Source organism: Chlamydotis macqueenii, chromosome 1 (assembly GCF_036417535.1).
Source record: "Chlamydotis macqueenii isolate bChlMac1 chromosome 1, bChlMac1.mat, whole genome shotgun sequence".
NCBI lineage: Eukaryota > Metazoa > Chordata > Aves > Otidiformes > Otididae > Chlamydotis > Chlamydotis macqueenii.
The window spans coordinates 172,136,352-172,155,888 of record NC_141556.1 but is presented as its reverse complement, the minus strand read 5'-3'; the positions used below and the strand labels follow the sequence as shown (position 1 = coordinate 172,155,888).

At 36.1% G+C, this 19,537-nt stretch overlaps 1 protein-coding gene across 1 annotated transcript in view; it reads left to right on the top strand.

Moving 5' to 3' along the window:
• PIBF1 (progesterone immunomodulatory binding factor 1) overlaps positions 1–19,537 on the top strand; it is a 121,326-nt gene that overhangs the window by 55,006 nt on the left and 46,783 nt on the right. The window contains exon 10 of the mRNA XM_086741603.1: positions 16,362–16,527. Within this exon, the coding sequence (XP_086597729.1) occupies positions 16,362–16,527 (166 nt within the window). The remainder of the gene's footprint in view (positions 1–16,361; positions 16,528–19,537) is intronic.

Sequence of the window (19,537 nt, the reverse complement as noted above, 5' to 3'; positions counted from 1 at the left end):
GTGCCAAAGCAACATCTTTGTCCTATTTTAATGTTGACATGATCAGCTAGAGTCTTTAAATTCATTCCATGTGCTATAGAGAATAATTCACATGAGAGACTGATTGTCATTTTTAGCAGGAATATAAATAGAGTAAATGGAAATTTTAAAAGTAAAGGAAAAATATTAGTAAGACAGAAGTACTGAATGATACCACATTAGGTATAATAATGCTATGTCTAGCATTAATACACGCTGTTGTAGAAACACAAGATAAGTAATGGCACAGACTCAACAATTTAGCACTTGATGCATCAAAAATCCTGGCACACACTATTGCACTTAAACGATGACAATCTTGATTCCTACTTGATACTAAAAATGTCTGTGGCTTTACCTAAATAAGAAAAATAGTTGTTCTGGATTTTTGTTTTAAAAAAAAGCCCCTAAAGATGGCATAGAAGTAATAACTTCTCAAATCTATCAAATTCATTAACTTTACAAACCTACAATTCTTCACAGTCCAGTAAGGAAACTTGGGAAGGGTATTTCTTGTCATTGACAAAAAAAAATCAGAACATCTATAATGGCTGAAGAAGGTATCATTCTGCAGTTGTAACAAGTTTTATTCTTTGATTGATTTGTAATGTGTGTGGTGGTGAGTGGCAAATAACCAATAATTAATTTGGCTTTAAAAAGAGATTATATTTTATATAAACAAGCAAGTTGAATTGTGTTCCATTCTGTGGTTAAGGAACAGAGATTCATAAAGAACAATTTCTTCTGTTTTGAGGAAGCAATTTTAAGATTGGATAAAACGCTAAAAATTCTGTATCTTCCCAGTGTTGGTGTTACAGGCAGAGTTGAATTAGCTTGATATTTTTTATTACTCTGAAGGGGAGAATTTGCCTGGAAAGTTCAAAGAAAAAAATTGTTCAAACAGTTTAAGCCACAGTCCACTTCAAAATAATCCTTGTTTAGAATTTGACACGTATCTAAAATACTGTTTCTTTCAAAGTAGATATTTTTTACTCTTACATATACATTTTAATTCAAACAAAAATTAATTCAGGGAAGTCCTGTGTTTTACGTGGGTCAAACAAGCTGATCTCTGTGGTTGCTTTTGGCTATATGTAAGACTACATATACACAGTTAATTGTGGTTTTGAATGTATCTCATCTAGCTTTATATTAGTCTGCTCGTACACTGTTATAGTTTCAGCATGAAACTAAGTGAAGACTAGTTTACTGTTTTGCTTAGCTTATATATTAACTGGACTTTTGGAAAATGCTCTTCACTATTGAAACCTCAGACCTCTTTTTAAAAGCCTCCTGCGGCCAAAAGAATTGCAAATCTTAGCAGCATTCATCCAGAAGTAACAACTTTTTAATGAAATACTGATTCCCTTAGGTATTTGTCTCCACATATGTTCATTCATACACTCAAGACTAAGGACACTTTCCTTTTTTTTTAATAGTGTTCATGATAATCAACATTCTCATACTTAGTCTCTCTCAATGTGAAGCTGAGGACACAGAGTGTGAGGTCCAGAATGATACAGTGATTTCTGGTTTTTATACGCTTCTCTAGGGGTCTCACCTCCACCGGTAGCTTTCTCATTGGAGATAACTTTCTCAAATTCACACTCATGGTTTTTGCTTACTCTGCTTTAAAGAGGGAAAATAGACATTTTGTACAAGGTCCAAAATATTGACAAAAAAGCTGTTATTAAAAATTCCAGAAAGAGTCTCTTCTGAAAGAGTCTGTGCGCTCCTTGGCAGGAAGCCTGGGTGGAGGTCCTGTCTTGAGTAAAAGGGGTTTTGATCGTCACTTCCTAAGATCTGCACTCCCATGACAGTGACCTTTTACCTTATCTAAGGACTTCATTCTAGTAATCTACTGATTTAAGGCATGAGCTTCACTCTGGAGGACGGTTTACACTTCCATATCCCTGGAACTTAAGAATAGGAAAAAAATATTCAGAAAATCCTCTGCCCGTAAGTTCAGTATCTTTATATGAATACTGATAGGGTGATGCTATTTTCATATCATTTATGAACAGAAGTCAAAATGAGATGTCCTCACTTAGGAATAACTGGTCAAGTGCAATTGGTTCACCAACTGCCAAGAGTGTTAAACACAGTAGTAGATAGGATTGCTTGTTCCTAGTTAAAATATAATTAAAGTGAGGAGTGATGATTTAAGAGCTATTTTTGAAGAACTTGGAGGTAACATATGATTGGTCATCTTATATATTAGGCACCAACTGAAAGTAGGTGTAAATCTTTCTCTTCAAATTTGGATGAATTGGGAATGAATTTGAGAAGTTTGGGGTTTTTTTTTTATTATCTAGCTGGGAAAGCTGCTGAGTTTTTTCTGTGTTGCTTTTGCTGACCAGAATCATCTGTGCATCTGTGCATCTCTAGCACCCTCTAACAGTGGGGATTCTGCTAACGGAAATACAACTAATAAAGTTCTTACAATAAGACTTTCTACATTGAAATTGAAGAGACTGCTAGTGTTCTTGAAAGTTTTGTTTTTAAATTGAGTCAGATTTGTCATGTAAGCCTCGAATCTCTCCCCTATCAGGAGGACTGCTAGATTGTCAGAAGTAGAGTTTTCCTACTCATCACAGGCATTGGGTAGCCTGATATAGGGAAGTATTTGTTAGCGTGCGTGTGGGTGAGTCAGTCAGATTCTTGACTTATTTTATGGCTAGATTACTGACCTTTATTGGGTTAATCTGACTAGTGCTTCATTACATACTGTAGTTTGAGATGTTTAGCCCTTTAATTCTGTCAGGCAACAAGAAGAATTCCTTTCTCTCTTATTCTTCTACAGTGAAGTTCTAGACTGCTTGTATAGCTGACGTGCTTTCATTTGATGTTAATAGACTCAAAACATTTAAATACTTTCTTGTGTGTGGCAGAGTGATCCTAGGAAACCTTAATAACTCAGAGCTTTCTCAGTGAATGAAAAAGCTCTAATATTTGTAATCGTAATCCAGCAGAGTGTGTGTCAACAGTGATAGTTCCCAGCACAAGTTCACCCCTGAGATTTACACTGCTATGTTTTAACCCCTGAAACCTTTAGGCTTCATGTTGCTTTCAGGATAATTCTGAAATACAGTTCTTGCTGGAGATTCCCTACCGATACTTGTGGTGATTTTGTGGGGAATACAGCTTGGAGTCACTAACATTGTGGATGTCGTGAAGCAGAAATAAAATTTACATATAACTGTTCTTTTAAAGTGTGTTTTCTATATGCACATTTACAGCACAGCCTCTTTTATTGCTTGCCTTTGAATGTCCATTTACGGTTACCAGGAATTCTGAAAATGGGAAGAAATTAAAATACGGGCCAAACTCCCCACCATTTATATAACAGCAATCAAAATATTAGTCAGTGTGCCCCATTGGTGTTGCTAAGACAAGCATGCTTCAGTGTCATGTACCTGTCAACACTGTATCTTCAAGAACAGCTGACAATAAGCAGTTTTTCTTGTTTTCTGAAAGAGTGACTCCATTCTGAATTAAGGCAAGTTGAACTATTAGCCTATTAAGTGGTTTTAGATTAAGCTTAGAGTCTGGTTCCAACCTGGTTCAGACTTTAGCACTGAAGAATGGAATGCTGAGAATGGAGCTCAGAGTAGAATAGAGTTTAAAATACTGTGGAAAAATATTAAACACCTCCACCTACTTAAACCTTCTTGTAATAAAGGAGGCAGAAGAATTACACATCACACAAAGCAAGGTTAACTGAAGTACAGTAGTAACTGGACTGTTTTTCAGTCATGACCTAAGTACTCACACAAAGCTGGTAACTAGCATGGTCAGACTGAAGTGTTGAATAACAGCTCATTCTTCCAACTTTAAAGGGAAATTAACCTTTCCTATCTAGATCTAAGTCCCCAGGCAATGGAAGTCTTTCTTGTAAACCTTAAAAATACAAGGGGTTAAAGCCATGTTTTAACATACTGTTCCGTGAATACTCATCCTTTACTTATATCAAAGGAGTTAACATTAACAATACGGCTATGTTAGAGGGAACTTTCCAGCTGCTGTTCAGTGAGTACAAGAATTGCATCATTAGTTGCATAATAGATGTAGCCATATTCTAGGGCTCCTAGCAGAAAGAATGGATGATGACAAGGATGAAATTCCACAAGCACTGAACACACAAAGTAGTAGGAGCTTTCTCTTTCTATTCCACAATAAAAATATATCTACTTTGATATGCTACAATCTAAAAGTTGAAAAGAAAAGGTTATAGTCTCCAGGTACTCAGTTGGGACAGGGCATATTTGGAGATCAGGAGTGTCTTGTCTACAAGTTCCATTAGGGGAAAGGACTCAAAAGAAAAAACATTTGTTTTCAAGACCGCTACAAGAAGAAGGAGGAGAACTATATTTCTCAGATGTGATTATTACAGGGATTGCGATAGTTCAGCTGAAGAAAGAATTGTTTAAGTGGTGAGAGAGAATGGAGAAAATGGGAGGAAAATACAAAAATTAGGACAAAGATATATAGGAAGGGAGAAGAAAGCTGGACATAATTAGAGAAAGCAGAGAAACAACTTGGTTAGTCTAAGAATTATATGCACTAAAATAAATAGATTTCAGTGCTTTTTGCTGTGGTCTCGGGAGCCAGCTGCTGATTGTATCACATATACGATTCTTCTTAGAAGGTATGCTTCAAACTTTTATTGCAAAGCCTTTTAGTATCCCCATAATTCATGAATTCCGACTTCCTTCTTTACAAACTTGGGTTTTGTTTTCTCTTTTTACTTGCTTCCTGCAATACTACTCTTTTCAAATAAATTAATTTAGTGTAGAAAAAGTAGAGAAGCTGCATAAAGGCAAAGTTGTGTCTGTCTATAAAAATTTTGTTAAACTTGTCAGACAACTGATAAAATATAGAAAAGTATGTTATGAAAGCAAATATGCTCAAGAGTAGAGACTGCTTGGCGTTAGCTGATTACTTTTTGAAATAGTTACTGCATTTTTTAAGTATTTTCATTTTTCACATGCCTCAGCAGGTAATATAGGATAATTTGATAGCCGAAGAATTTATTGGGATAGGCTACTTTATAGAAAACTTAGATTAATTGGACTTTTTCCTGCTTAGAAATGAAGATAAATGAGATTGTTTCATTAGTGTCATAAACAACTTGGTGGTATATCTGCTCAGGATTCATTTATTACTCTGCTTGAAGCTTTTAAGAGTGTGCTGAATGTGACTGTAGCTCCTTGCTTTTGTTTTGGGCTCTAAGAGTGTTTTCCATATTTTCTTATGCTGTTGCTGCTGATGTCTTAGTGTGTTTATTGTTATTACAGTATCTTCAAAAGATTCTCTTACTGATCTGAAGGACTTCTGCAGTTCAGGAAAATAATTTTTAGAAGTAATATACATTTCATTTCTGGATAATAACACAGATATCTACATCTTAAAACTTGTAACAAAGATATAACATCTTATTATTTGATAGTTGTCTCTAAAACAAATGCAATTGATGATCTTGTTTGGTTTTTTTTGATTGAAGAGAAGTCTTCATGCTGTCTCCTTTGTTTTCCTGTTAATGGTAATGTTAATGTGGTTCCAGTTACTATCACTGCATAGCAAAGGATATTTCACGTATCCTAAAGTTGAAAGAAGGCAGATCCAGTAATGCTCCCCTACCTGTTGCTTGTCTGTCAGTCATTTTAGTACCCTTTGATTATGTAGGACCTGTCTCTGCTATCTGTTACCGTTATCGTGTCTTTCTGTCCTTTGCTTTTCTAACAAAAACTTCCCTGAGCTGCCCAGTTGCACTGCAGCATGCCTGATGGCCTGCAGGCAGGTTAATGGAAGTTCCTTTTAAGTGCTGAAAGACAGATGGAAATCCATGTGTTTTTCCAGTGTCTTAGTTTAAAACAACTGCTGGAAGTACAGTTATAGTAGTCTTTGGTACATTATTTTTAATATTTTAATAGCTTTTATGTAGCATTTAAATGCTAATAAGGAAACACAAATTATCTTGTGTGTGACTACGCATCATCCTTCTTGTCTTTGAAGGGAACAAATGTTTTTTTTATAAACAGCAACCTCAGTATTAGCCAGCAGTGTAGCCTGACAGCATCCTGGGCTGTTTTAGGAGAACAGTCAAGACATCAAGGGATGTCCAGTCTTGGAACATCCAATACAAGAAATTATAAACTACAGTGAATCTAGTGCAGGGCCACCAGACTGGTCAGGGCTGTGAGGAGAGGCTGAGGAGGGGGGTTGTTCAGTTTGGCCTCTGGGGCATCTAACAGCAGCACCCCCAGTGCCTGCGAGGGGGTCACCAGGAAGATGGAGCTGGGCCCTTCACAGCAGGGTGTGGTGGGAGGACAAGAGAACATCCATTGGAAGGAAAAAACTTTTTCACTACAGCCAAGCATTACTGTGGGAAGCCTTCGTCCTTGGGTGTTCTCAAGACCCAAATGGCTAAAGCTTTGAGCAACTTGGTCTGATTTCATAGCTGACCTTGCTCTGAGGAGGATGTTGGAGTAGATACCCCCTGAAATCCCTTCCAGTCAGAATTATTCAGTAATTCTGTTCTGCATTTGCATTGTTGAGATCTTGTTTTTAAAAGGTAGTTTTACTGGTGAATAAATGGAAAACTATGCAGCAATATGCTGGCCTCTCATATTTAAATTTTGCTTATTTCTTAAGTCAGTGCAACCACCAAGACCCTCCATTATATTAATTTTTTGGGGGAAAAGTTGCTTTCCTGTCCGTCATTGCTAACTGTAGCACTTTTAGGAACACATCCTTCACAGAAAACAAGGTATGCCTATACTTTGAACCCTGCTTATCAGGAAATCAAACCTGTTATGTGTGATATAAAGGACATACCAATCATTTGCTAAATTATGGCAGTTTGAACCTTAACCTTCTGACCTACTCTGCCAGACTTTGAGTGGGGAAAAGGGAGGGGGGGGAGCAGTCTCACTGCTGATACAGTAGTTACATATATCTTTTCTTTTTCAGATGTCAAAGGAGCTTTGTCTGATGGTGTCCCAGTTAGCCCTGTCTCAGAAGATTTGTCTCTACTTTCTAATTTCTCTCACTGTCCTTTTCTGAGAAGCTTCAGTGATGACATTTCTTTTTCTTATTTTTCCCTTGTTGATCATCCAAAAAGCTCCTTTTTTTCCATCACTGTAGAGAACAGAATTTTAGTTTTGATATTATTAGTTACATATAAGTTATATTTGTGGAATTAAGAACTTAAAATTTTGTATGTTCATTTCTGTCTGCTCTAAGGAGGTATATGGCATTCCAAACATTTTTTTTTCTGTTTATAGCTGTCTGTGGTTTTAGTGCTTTTTAGATTTTATTGGTTAAAGGGAGAGGGACATTTCAGTATTGCTGTTGTCACTTACATAACTGCTGTTCTGTTAATCATTTCACATGGACATTTTCCTTTTTTATTTTTGCATTAATAGAATTAAAAACCATACAGTAATTACCTTTTACTTAGTGTATATTTACATCTAAAATTATCCTGATTAATTTTCTATTAAATCAGAGGAACAGCAGCATATAGAACAACAGACAACAAATGCTGTTGTGGAAGGTAGAGGGTAAGATTGCTAATACACATTTAAGTTTGTTTTCTTCTTAAACAGTGTGCAATTTTTTGTTTCTAATGTGTAAAATGTGAAATGTCATGATTCAGACTGCTATCTTTGTTACTCTTTCAGTCTCTGAGTTTACCGCAAAAGTTTTATCAAAGTTTTATGATTAATTGCTTTTTACTCTGTAGCAATTTGTGCATAGGACTAGAAAGTATCTGTATCCCCATTTCATGAGCTGTAATATTCTTTCAAAATATCTTTGCAATCCAATTTTAATTTTCTGGTTTTTAATTTTAATAAACTGGTTATGCAGCCTAATTTGTACAAAGAGTAGCAAAGGGAAAGGATTGGAGAGAAAAGTATATGCAGTTTACAGATCGATGTGTTCACAAAATAAATAATGTAAATTAACAGAAAAAGTAAAAACCTTGTCAACATGAACATCCAGATATTTTATTTTGTTGAATCACCTTCCTCTTGTTTAAAGTTTAGATTTGACCAGTATGTGTACATCAGAAGTTTTCAGTAGTTTCTTCTCAGTGTCTGCAGAAGTTTAAAGTTTATGACTTAAGATATTAAAAAATAAAATATTAGTTGAAACATCTACTAGCTTTAGCAAGGAAGGTTTTATGATTTCTTTCAGAGTTTGCGTTTTGTGTGTATACTTTTGCATGCACATGCGTATTTGAATGCAGTATTCTTTTTTCACAGTGACAGCACTAGTGTGGATTGGTTAATTTAAGAAATAGAGAAAAGTCTATTCCCTGAAGAGGATCTACGGCATATTGGGAATATTGACTGATTGTTTACTTCAAGAATTTCACATAAAGTTGGTAGTTTATTTATAGTTATGTTAAGTTTCTTTAATATCAATCTTACATTTGTTTCAGCTACTGTCTGGAAGAATTACTCCTCTAGAACATTCAGTGAAGGGAATGTATGCATATATGCTAAGGGCCAGTTGTGAGTTGAGAGGGTTAGTAATGCTACATCAAAATGTATTTGAGCCATGTAAAGTAGAACTACATGCACATATTGGCACTCTGAAAACTCCCTGAATACTGAATTAGCCTAACAAGTAATAATCACTCTATCCATAATCACAAGAAAGACCCGAAAATATTTATAATGATTTAACTGAACAGCTGATGAAACATAAGCTCTGTGACTAGTGGGAGTGGAGGGTTTTAAAAGATGCATTTTTGCATTAAAGCAACAGTTTCAGAGTGTTTGCGTAACTGTGGACTCCAATCTCATAGTTGACTTGAGCAATGAAGAACAGTGTTTGCAGTGCAATAATAAAAATGTAATGAGCAATTTCTATAGCTTCCAATATCCCTCAAATCTGTTCTGATATGATTCATCTGCTACAATAGCAATTTATTTCAATTATATTCCAGAAACACAAATACTACTATTATTAAATAATATTTTCAAGAAGTAATAATATTTCTGGGAAGCTAATATTTAGTTTAAGGAGCTAAGTTGTTGAGTCATTATTGAAAATGTATAGTAGCTTAAAAAAAATAATTATGAACAGCGGAAAAAAAGTTACCAAGCCAGACAATTCTAAGTGTATGTTACAAATTTGAAATTTAGTATAGAAATATTAAAAGTTGATGGGTTTTTTAATTGTTTTTTTTTTAGCAAGGAAGTTGCTGTAATTTTCTTCATTCAAGTCTATTATGTATTTCTCATATCAAAACCTCTCACAGTTACAATTCAAATTAATTATTTTCTATACCGATCAATATACATTATTGGAGGATAAGTCTTTCAACTATTCTTTGCCTTTTTTTTTATTTGGTACAGAGTTCACCTTTTTTAATGTGGCAATGTTTGCAAGGATTGAAGTAAACCATGAAATGAAAGTATTGGTTTAATAAAGGTAGTGATTTGGGATGCCATGGGAAATCAGATAGAGAACAGTGTGCTCAGAAAATGTAACTAAAGACATAAGAGGTTTTAATAACTTGAGGTTTTTTGCTCTGGGATTAAAATATGTGCAATAGACAAAACCATACTGCAGATCAGGGATCCTTTTCAATCTTTCACTTCAAAGTGAATGTTTAAAAAAAAAAAATTGAAGTTTTTATCTGTTTGAGCAAAGATGTCATTTAAGCAATGAGAAATCTAATCATGCTTATTCCACTGCTCGTCCAGATGTGCGTTCCACCTCAGTTCAACATGTTTCTCATACTTTTGAGATTGGAGACTCTTGCTATTTTATGTGCAAGTGCACACAGATGCAGAAGATAGCTTTGTGCAGTTTTTCGAGGCTGTGCCAGAAACAATAGAACTGTTCAGCAGCTTCTGACTGTTTTTGGCTTGAGGTAGAGCTGCTGGTGTCTGCATCCTTCAGCTTGGCTATTTTTCCCTTTTAGATTGTTGTCCTGTACTTAGGAGAATTCTGTAAAGCTATTTCCTTTGATATGTCTTCACTAGGCTTCAGAAAACGCATTTAGTAGCCTTCCTGTTTAAAAAAGAGGAATCTTTTATCTTTCTTTGGGGTTATTTGGAAGTTTTATTCAAGAAATCTTGTAAGCTTAATTTCCATTTTTGGACTCATAAACTAGATATCTCTGTGCTTACATCTCCTGAAATGCCTGATCTGGTCGGTATTCACTGACCAAGCATGTATACTCATAATTTCTATGTTTCATGTTTGTACAGTTTTTCATAGATTTGGGAATTCATCATCCACAGAAACATAAAGGAAAACACAAAGATATATATCTTAGTCAAGACGTATAGGCAAAGAGAAAAGCAACTACCATTAGACTACTAAAAATTACCGAGGTAACTCTATTCTCTTGTTATGTATCTAAAAAACAGTTTTTGAGGAGGAAATGGTGGAGTTGTATCCTATTCCTTTTTATGCTTCTTGGTTTCTTCAGATCCTTTATTTTTGTTGAGGATACTGTTATTAATATCTCTAAATTCAATTAGGTTATTTGAATAGATTTTTTTTTATTTCATTGAGTCAAATAACAAAAGAGTTATCAAGATGCTGATTACTTAAGTAATAACAGTCTAGCCAAGTGACTGAGCAAGCTAAGCGTGCATCAGCAGCACTGAATTAACACAGAGTAGCAACCACATCCTGTTTCATTTTTTTAAAAAAAAAGCATGATGGGTGTTGCTGATCTTTCCTTACAGTAGTCCAAAAGTAAGTGCACACTTTCAGGAAGCGGAAGACTGGATTCAACGGCCATCAGAGCTCCAGGATTGAGAGAAAACTCCCTAGTGAAGGTTTATTATGAAATTCTCATGACTGAAATATAACTCCCAAGCACGGGCTAGGCTAGGCTAGGCTGAAGCAGTCTTTACCGTTACTGTTGAAGCTGTGTCTCTGTGCAGGAGCTAATCTTAAGTTTCATGGAGTCAGAGTCAAATAAAAGCAAGCACAATTGCGTAGTCCAGAGACAAGGAAACAAAGATGGATTACAGTCCCTGCCAGTCAGCATGATTTAGCAGATATGTCCAAAGCAGACTCATCTTTCGTAATGTTCATTCTTCCAATTCTTAAAGGAGATTAAACACTCATTGTGGTAATTAGATCACTGTAGCTGTCCTAGTGGAATAAACACAAAGGTAAGCAGCTACCTTTTTAGTAATTCATGAGGATGTGCCTTTAATATGTATATTCTACAACCCCACCTTTAACTTTGCTCTTTACCAGTCATGTTACAGGTTAGTGAGAAGATCTGTGCAGCAGCAAACCTGTTTCTTCCTCTGGGGTAAGGCACAAGAATACATGGGAAGTATGCATGTTCTCATCGAACACTGCAAGGAAAAGCGTCCAATGTAGTGTACACTGGGCGTTAGTCTAGTTAGGGTAGAAAGAATACATGGGTTCTACATACCAAAGAACTCCACTTATTGCATAGGTAATTTGGGGTTTAGGTGTCCTGAAACGACAGGTAGTGTAAAACCAGCTGTTTATATTGCTGAATCAGAATGTTTGGAACTAGCACTTCCTAGGAACTGCAAAATAGTATGTGGAAGGGTTGCCTCCAAGGAAGTTGTTTCAACAGAATGAGGATCAGAGGCCAATACATAACAAATGCTTAGAATGCTGCAAAACACAGAAATCTGCTTTGAAGCAAGCAGCTTTAAACAAAGCTTCTCAGCTTTCTCTCTCAAATAGATTTTATTAAACCACATGCAAAAGTACTGTATGTTTAATTACTTGATACGAAGCAAATGTAACATCTGGCAAGAACATGCATGTTAAATCATGTTTACCCTTTAGCGTTTAAGCTATGTTTCTATATTTTTTTAATAACAATTCAAAACAAGCATACTGTTCTGAAAAAATTCTGAGCATGTTATTTGGGGGAAAACAAATTTTAAGTGAAGACTATTTCAGCAAACAAATTTTTCATTGTTTAAACAATTAGTAGATAGCATGTTTCATCTTCTGTTTAATTATTATACTCAGAGCTTTTTTTTTTTTACTTTGTTGGAGGTATTAAATTTCTTGTTACTAAGTGCATTGTTATTTTAGTCCAGTTTAGATATAATTTAACATATTTGATAGACATTAATGAAGCAATAAATGGTACAAAAGACTGAAAATGTCTATAAAGTTACTGTAACAATCTCCATAAAATACATTTATTGAAATGAAGAATGACAGTTTTCTTACTCATTTTGTAGTAAACATTAAAACAGACTTTCTGTTTGTGAAACCAGTCAGATACATGACGCATCAGGCTTACGTTCAGTGCTTCAGAAGTTGAACAATGAAAGCATTTGAAACTAAGGATCAGAGTTCCTACATTTTCAGTTAGTGGGCAGCATGTGAACTCAATTCGTGGGAAATTTTTGATTGCTCAGAAACAAGCCAACCAGTTTTTAATACCAAGGATCAAAAAAAGAACCAGTGAAAACAAGATCCTTTGAGTGCCCGTGTTTGAACTGGAATCTCACAGTTTGCTACATGTATGGACAGCGTATGTGCAGTCTGTAACATGACTGAATTTAATTTAGGCATATCTAGACTGCTGTTACTCCTTCTGTGACTCCGGGTGGCAAAATGAAGAGTAAGGAAAATTCTGTTCTATACTTTTACACTTGGCTTTGGGCTCTTTGGAAGTGAGGAAGGCTTAAGAGCCGGACTCAGTTGCAAAAGGTGAGGAAGTTAAACTGGGATTTGAACTTCGTATTGAAAGAAGTATGGATAGGATTCAGTGAAGGATGCCGAACTATGAGGGTGATACAGGAACTGAGAGAAAGAAAACCAGCAGATGGAGAGTAGGGCTTTAAGACAGAGGTGGAATTTGGATAGGCTAGGAACACAGGTGAGGAGAAAAACAAATGCCCCAAGTAGAAAGAATGACAATAGAATTAGAAATCAGGAGAAATCTGGGCTGGCACTGGGACTGAAAGGGAGGAGGACAGGAACATTAGAGGACATGTTGGGGCTCGAAGTGGGAGGCTTGCAACAGGACAGGTTAAGGAGGAAATTTCTGTAGCATTTAGGTTTCTCTGCAAATTTGGCACTGAACCAAGCACAAACATTTCTACAAATAGGAGAGTATATTGTAATTACTCTAAAGATCTTAGATCTGGAACTGACCTGTCTTTGGAGTCAGGATGATTTCACAATTTGCAGGGGTTTTTTTCCATTTTTAAACTTGAAAATAATGTCTAAAATATATCCTAAAGAGCTTTAGGTTGGTATAATCAAGTTTGTAGAATAAGAAAGGGTTGGTGTTCTGTATAATTTTGGTAGGACTTCCTTTGGAAGATGCATTATTTGTATTTACTTGCTTGGCATTCTTCCCTGTTAACAAACTGAATACTAGGATTTGCTGTTTCTTGAATGCTTAATTTTAAAAATTTATTGTCTTCTAATACACTTCACTGTTCAGTTACTCTTTTGAGGAGTACTGCTGTACATCTCAGTTTTTATCGGATACACAATGGTAAAAAAGAGAGTCTGTTTCTGTTAGGTAAAAACAGAGTAGAGTTACTGTCTCAGTACTTATGGGATACATAGAAGAAGTTGGAAATGTTAAGTGAATCTCACTTTACACACATATATCATAGAAATGTTTGAATATCAGTATTAGATTAGGCAGTGCTGGATGTGTTTTGTAGTTCCTCCATTAAAAAAAACCAGTTGGCTGCGATACTGTCTTCAGTATACAGACTGAAGTCTATACCGTGAGTCTTTCAATGTGTAGTTTTGAAAAGTTATGATGTCATTATCCAACATTTGCAAAAACAGACTCCTCTGATTGAAAAATCTTAAAACCATCCTTACAAGTCAGAGCTTAAGTCCTTCTCTTCTGTTTCACTGTAGAAGTAACCTTTTTGATTACGACTGTGTCACTCTGCTTTAGCAAACTTTAGGCATTATTGACTGGCCATCCTAATGGCACAGAGACGTAATGAAGTTGAGACTAATTTGTTGTTGAAAGCCAATAAATGTGACTTGTAGATTAATTTTATTTGTGTGTTGCATTGCACGTCAGTTGGCTGGATGACATGTCTCTTTGAAGACTTATTCATTTTGGAACAAAACAGTCTTCCCAGAATTGTAAAAAATATGTATAGCAGAACAGATTTAGTGTCATGTCTGCAGCCAGACATGTACAAAGTGTAGAGAACGTAAGAGTGCTGAAACTATTTTTTGTGTGGTAAAATTAAAATAGGAGCATATAGTCAGGGAGCAGTAATGAAATACTCAAGGAAAATTGACAGCAGTAGTTGAAAACTAGATAGATAATTGGCATTTAGCAGTTTGAGTGCAGTAACTCTGAGAACAAATGTCATACTATTGAAAAAGAAAATTGTTTTAAAAAGAGTGACCTTTTCATGAGCTCAGTAGGCAGAACTTCCAATCTCTGCTCATGCAGCCTGTGTGGGAACAATCTCACTCATGCATTGAACTGTTTACTCATACATGGATGTCTACACCGTGATTATAAAGGGCATCATAGCGACACCTGTTTGTTCTGTTCAAGTTAATTCCAGGGAAAATTGCTTCCTCTTTGTGCCTTAGAAACATTCCTAAGTCTGAAATCCTCAAGGAAAATATTTGAAGTAATCCCCTTGTTTTTGTTAAACACTCTCAGTCCCACCTAAAGATCAGGTGCTAAATAGGGTGGAATTGTGTTGCAAGTGCTATTTGACAAATGTCACCTAACATAACAGCTATGCTGGGTTGGAGTAAAAGTTTATCTGTCATTCTAACAATTTGTTGTAAGGGTTCTGTGTGAGAAGTGCCATCTTGCATTTAGTAGTTGTCAAAGGATTTCTCTGCTGCGAGTTTGTTCGGTATCCTGTTGAGTAAGTGTTAATTTTTAGCATCTACAGCATCTTATGGTAAGGAATTTCACAGCTTTCATGTGTGAAGAACGACTTCTATTTGTTTTCATTCTGCATCTGCTAGCTTTATTAGATGCATTCTCATTCAACTGTTGGAAAATACATTTGATCCCTATTCTCATTCTCTGTGCCACTCATGATGTTACAGGCCTGTCTTATTTCTTCCTTTTTCTTACACCATCTCTTTTCCAAGCTGTAGAGTCCTAGCTTGCTTAAGTAATTTCTTCCACACAGTGCAACTGTGTAAGTGCATGATGTTGCTGGTTGTCGAAGGGAATCTTTATTACCCTTTTCTGATGCTTCACCGGTTCTATTATATTCCCTGTGGGATACTAGAATGGTAGTCGACATTCAGTGTGCAGGCAACAACATGGAATTGTAAAGTGACGTGGTGATTTCTGTATTTTCTCTATTGCTTTCACAGTAATTTCCAAAATGTTGGTTTTGACCATTATTTGGAACTGAGCCAAAGTTTTAATGGATTTATCTAGTATAACCCCAAGATCTTACTCATGAATGAAAATAGTCAGCTAGGAGTTCATCATTTTGTGTATATGGTTAGGATCATTTTTACAACCTGTGATTTACTTTGCATATATCTCCTTTGAATTTCATATGTTATTTAATGCTAAGATGCATAAGGTTTTCTACTGTTCTTATCACCCTCATTTTCTACAGTCTGATAATTTGGCATTGTATCAGCAAATATTTTTACCCCTCTTTTTTGAGATTACCTGTTATGTATAATGAGTAGAATGAATGAAGTCCACTTCTAAGTGGCATATTATTTATGTGTCACTTATAATTACCTTATATTGATAGTCTCAAAAATATACTTCATTTCTGCTTTTTGAGAAGGACCTGTGGTTCTGAATGACTGTGGAAATTAATACGTCATTGTGGTCTGATGTATCTTCCTATCTTTGGGTACAGGAAAAAGCAGCGTAGCTGATATCTGTGGTATCGCAAAGGGATATCCCAAGGGATGCACAGTTGATATCACTGATGCCTAATACCACTTCTCCCTGTTGCATGTAACGTGGTGGTGAAGACAAGAGACAACGTCTCCTCAGTATCTCTCCCATGAAAAGACTTCAGTGCATACTTTTGTGTACCAAGAAAGAGATTCATATTGATCTAACATTTTAAAAAAACAAAGTATACTGTAAAGTCACTGTGCTTTAACCACATGTTCAGAAAAGCCATGGACTGAGTTTTCCGCATGCTGGATTTTGTTGTCATTGTAGTAATGAATTTTTCTAATGATATTTCAAATACAGGTTACAATAGTTACATAGATCACCATACTAATACTTATTAAGCTTTTAGAAATACTGTATTAATTTCAAAACTTTATACCTGTAGTGAACAGAACTAGCATGTATTCTAAATTTGTTTATTAGTGATTCATCAAAACCTTTTTTAATTTTTGTTTTCTTTTAGGTATAGACAAATGCAGCTTGGCACAGAAAGCAAAGTAGCTGAACTTCTTCACCAAAGTAAGTTAAAGTCCTTTGAAACTGAACATGTCCAACTCATGCAACAAGAAACAGCTAGGAATCTTTCACAGTGCCAAATGGAATGTGAGAAATATCAGAGAAAGCTGGAGGTATGTTATATGAAGAGACACTTTATGGGGCGTTATGTAGTTGTTTTAAATTAGAACTTGAAGTGGAAAAACTTGGGGGAAAAGGTAGCACAGAGCATACATGGCTGAATTAGCATATCCACCAAATTGTTCTCAAGCAGAATCTGATGATAAAGCTTATTAGGTTTGACCAGTTCAGTGGAAAACAAGACTTAGGGAGAAGAAGAAGGCGAAACATTCTCTCATGGAGAGATGCTGAAGACAGTACTACATTCGTGTGAGGTATATATATGCTTGTGTCACAAAGCTGCTTACGTCAGTGTATGTGATTATTGTATGGAAAAAAAGGCAGTTGTACGAGAACAGTTGTGGTGAATTTAGTATCATTAAAAACTAGGATTTGTAATGGCATTGTTATATAATAAAATAATTTTTATTGTTACACAGTTCTGGAACAACTTTACAGCTAAAGAAGTCAGGGAGAACATGGAGCATTGAAAAGACGTAATATTGCTAATCCTATTGTGGTGGGTTGACCTTAGATTGGCTGGGTGGATGTCTGGCAGCCAACCCTCACACCCACTCCTTAAGAGGATGGGAGGTTAAATAAGCTGAAGTAGCTCATGGGTTGATGTAAAGTTAGGGAGATAACTTACCAATTACCATCACAGGCAAAACAGACTTTACCTGGGGAAAATTAATTTCACTTATTACCAACTAAAATAGATTTGGATGCTGAGAAACAAAGACAAAAATGAAATCATCTTTCCTTATCCCTTTCTCTTCTGGGTTTAACTTCCTTCCTTCATTTCTGACTCCTCTACCTTCTTCTCTGTGAGCAGCACAGGGAGAGATGGTGAACAGAGGTTGGAGTCAGCCTATAACAGCTCCTTTCTGCCACTCCTTTCTCCTCACACTTTTACCCTGCTCCAGTGTGGGTTGTCCATCAGCTGCAACTTCCTTCAGGAGAAAATCTGCTCCTGCTTGGGCTCTCCACAGGTTGTAGTTCCTTCATTCATGTCCACCTGCTCCAGCATTGGGTCTTCTGTGGGCTGCAGTGTGGATATCTACTCTGGCATGTTCTTTCATGGTCTGCAGGAGGACAACCTACTTCACCATGGTCTTGTCTGTAGGCTGCAAGGGAATCTATCTCTGCTCTGGCACCTGGAGCACCACAATCTCTCCTCTTACCTTGGTGTATGCACCAGGGCTGTTTCTCACAGTTCCTCATTTCTCACTGCCATGCAGCATTTTTGTCTTTTCTTAAATGCATTTTCCTTGAGTTGCCACCACCTTGGCTGCGGGGCTCAGCTATGCCTTGCAGTGAGTCGGTTGGAGCCGGCTGGAACCAGCCATGTCTGGCACGGGGCAGCCCCGGCCTCTCCTCACAGAGGCTGCCCTGCAGCCACCCCACTGCCAGCGCCTGGGCAGCTGCACCCAATGCACCTGTTTTCATAGACTTGAATGACTTGGACCTGTTTATCTCTACAAGCTTAGAATTTATTATCTTTCAAAACTGTATCATAACCTGTTCACCTGTTTTAATATTGGAAAGGTGTCCAATATTCAGCAGAGAAAATGTACTTTAAAACATAATTTCTTCCCCTGTGCAAAGGTAATCTCAAAATCATGTCACTGAGTCCAGTTTGTGAGATTTAAATGAGATTGACATGTATGTCTAAAACAAACATCAGGATACAGACTCGACAGGACAGAATAAAAAACCTTATTTCCAAGTTCTTGCTATGGCAGCCTTCACTTTTTGGAGAAGGATGTTGTTCTTCGAGTCCCTGCATTTCTAGTGCTGAACCTGCATAGGGTGTTTATGAAAAGAAACTGTAGAGTGGAAACAGAATTAGAGAGTTTTAGATAAAATGTAATTTGTTGTTTTGTCTGTATTGGGACATTCAGATCCTGGCTGATGAGGTTAGTTGTGGTCACAAGCACTTGGGAGTGCCAGTTTTGCTTGACTTTGAGGTTGCTAAACAGATTTTTAATTGCACAGACATGCCCAAACTTTGAGAAGATAGTTAAATTTGAGTTGTATTTCCATTTTTTTGTGGATATTTATTTGATCTGAATAACATCTTGAATATTTGGCATTCAGTTCTGCTAAGACTTTTGGCACTTTCTTTTCCCTTTAGAGAGATGCTTTGAAATCAGTGCTCTTGCATTAAGAAATGTTCTTGCAGAATTTAAATATTTGATGTCTGGAGCCTTTCCTTTTGACTCAATTCTTAATTTTTTAATTTCCTTTCTTAAATATAGTGTCAATGCACTAAGAATTTTTTCTTACCCTTCTATTGGGATGTTGATCTTACTAATGTAGTCACTAATATCTTGTGGCTCAGCTACAGCTGCTTTGTGAAGCAACTCTTGTTTTTATTTGGATTTCAGCATAGAGTAGTTTCTCTTCTTATGCATGCTAGAACTAGGAAACAGATGGTTTATGTGTTGCGAGATTTTAACCTATACATTTATTCTTCTGTGACATTAGACCGATCTTTTTATATTTGAGTGACTTGTTTCTCTAAGCATTGTGCATTCCTTAATGCTTTTGACAGTGAATCTGATATTACTGCTGTATACGCTATGCATATATTTCTGTATCTCAAAATCTGTGTTCATTTGTCATCTTGAATGTTTGGGAGTTTTATTTGGGAAGTTAGTATTAAACTTAGCTACAGTACTACTTGGTTATTACTTTACATATTTTGGTGGGATTTTTTTCTGTGAAGCATGTGGATTACTACTTTACTTGCCAAGGATTTTTTGTATCCAGTTGGTTTTATATTTATGGTGTCAATGTTGTGTTCTGTTTTCAAGCACTATATCAAGCTTTAGCTCTTCTATGGACTTTCATTACATTTACTTTTGAGTATGTGCTTTTTTTAAGCTTACTGGATTAAGTATTTACTTTAGTCCTGAATGTTAATGGCATATTATGTTGCAGTAATAAGTAAATAATAAGAATCTGGTTTATCTTAAATACCAAATTTTTATTTTCATACATTTACCATTCTGTAAAGGA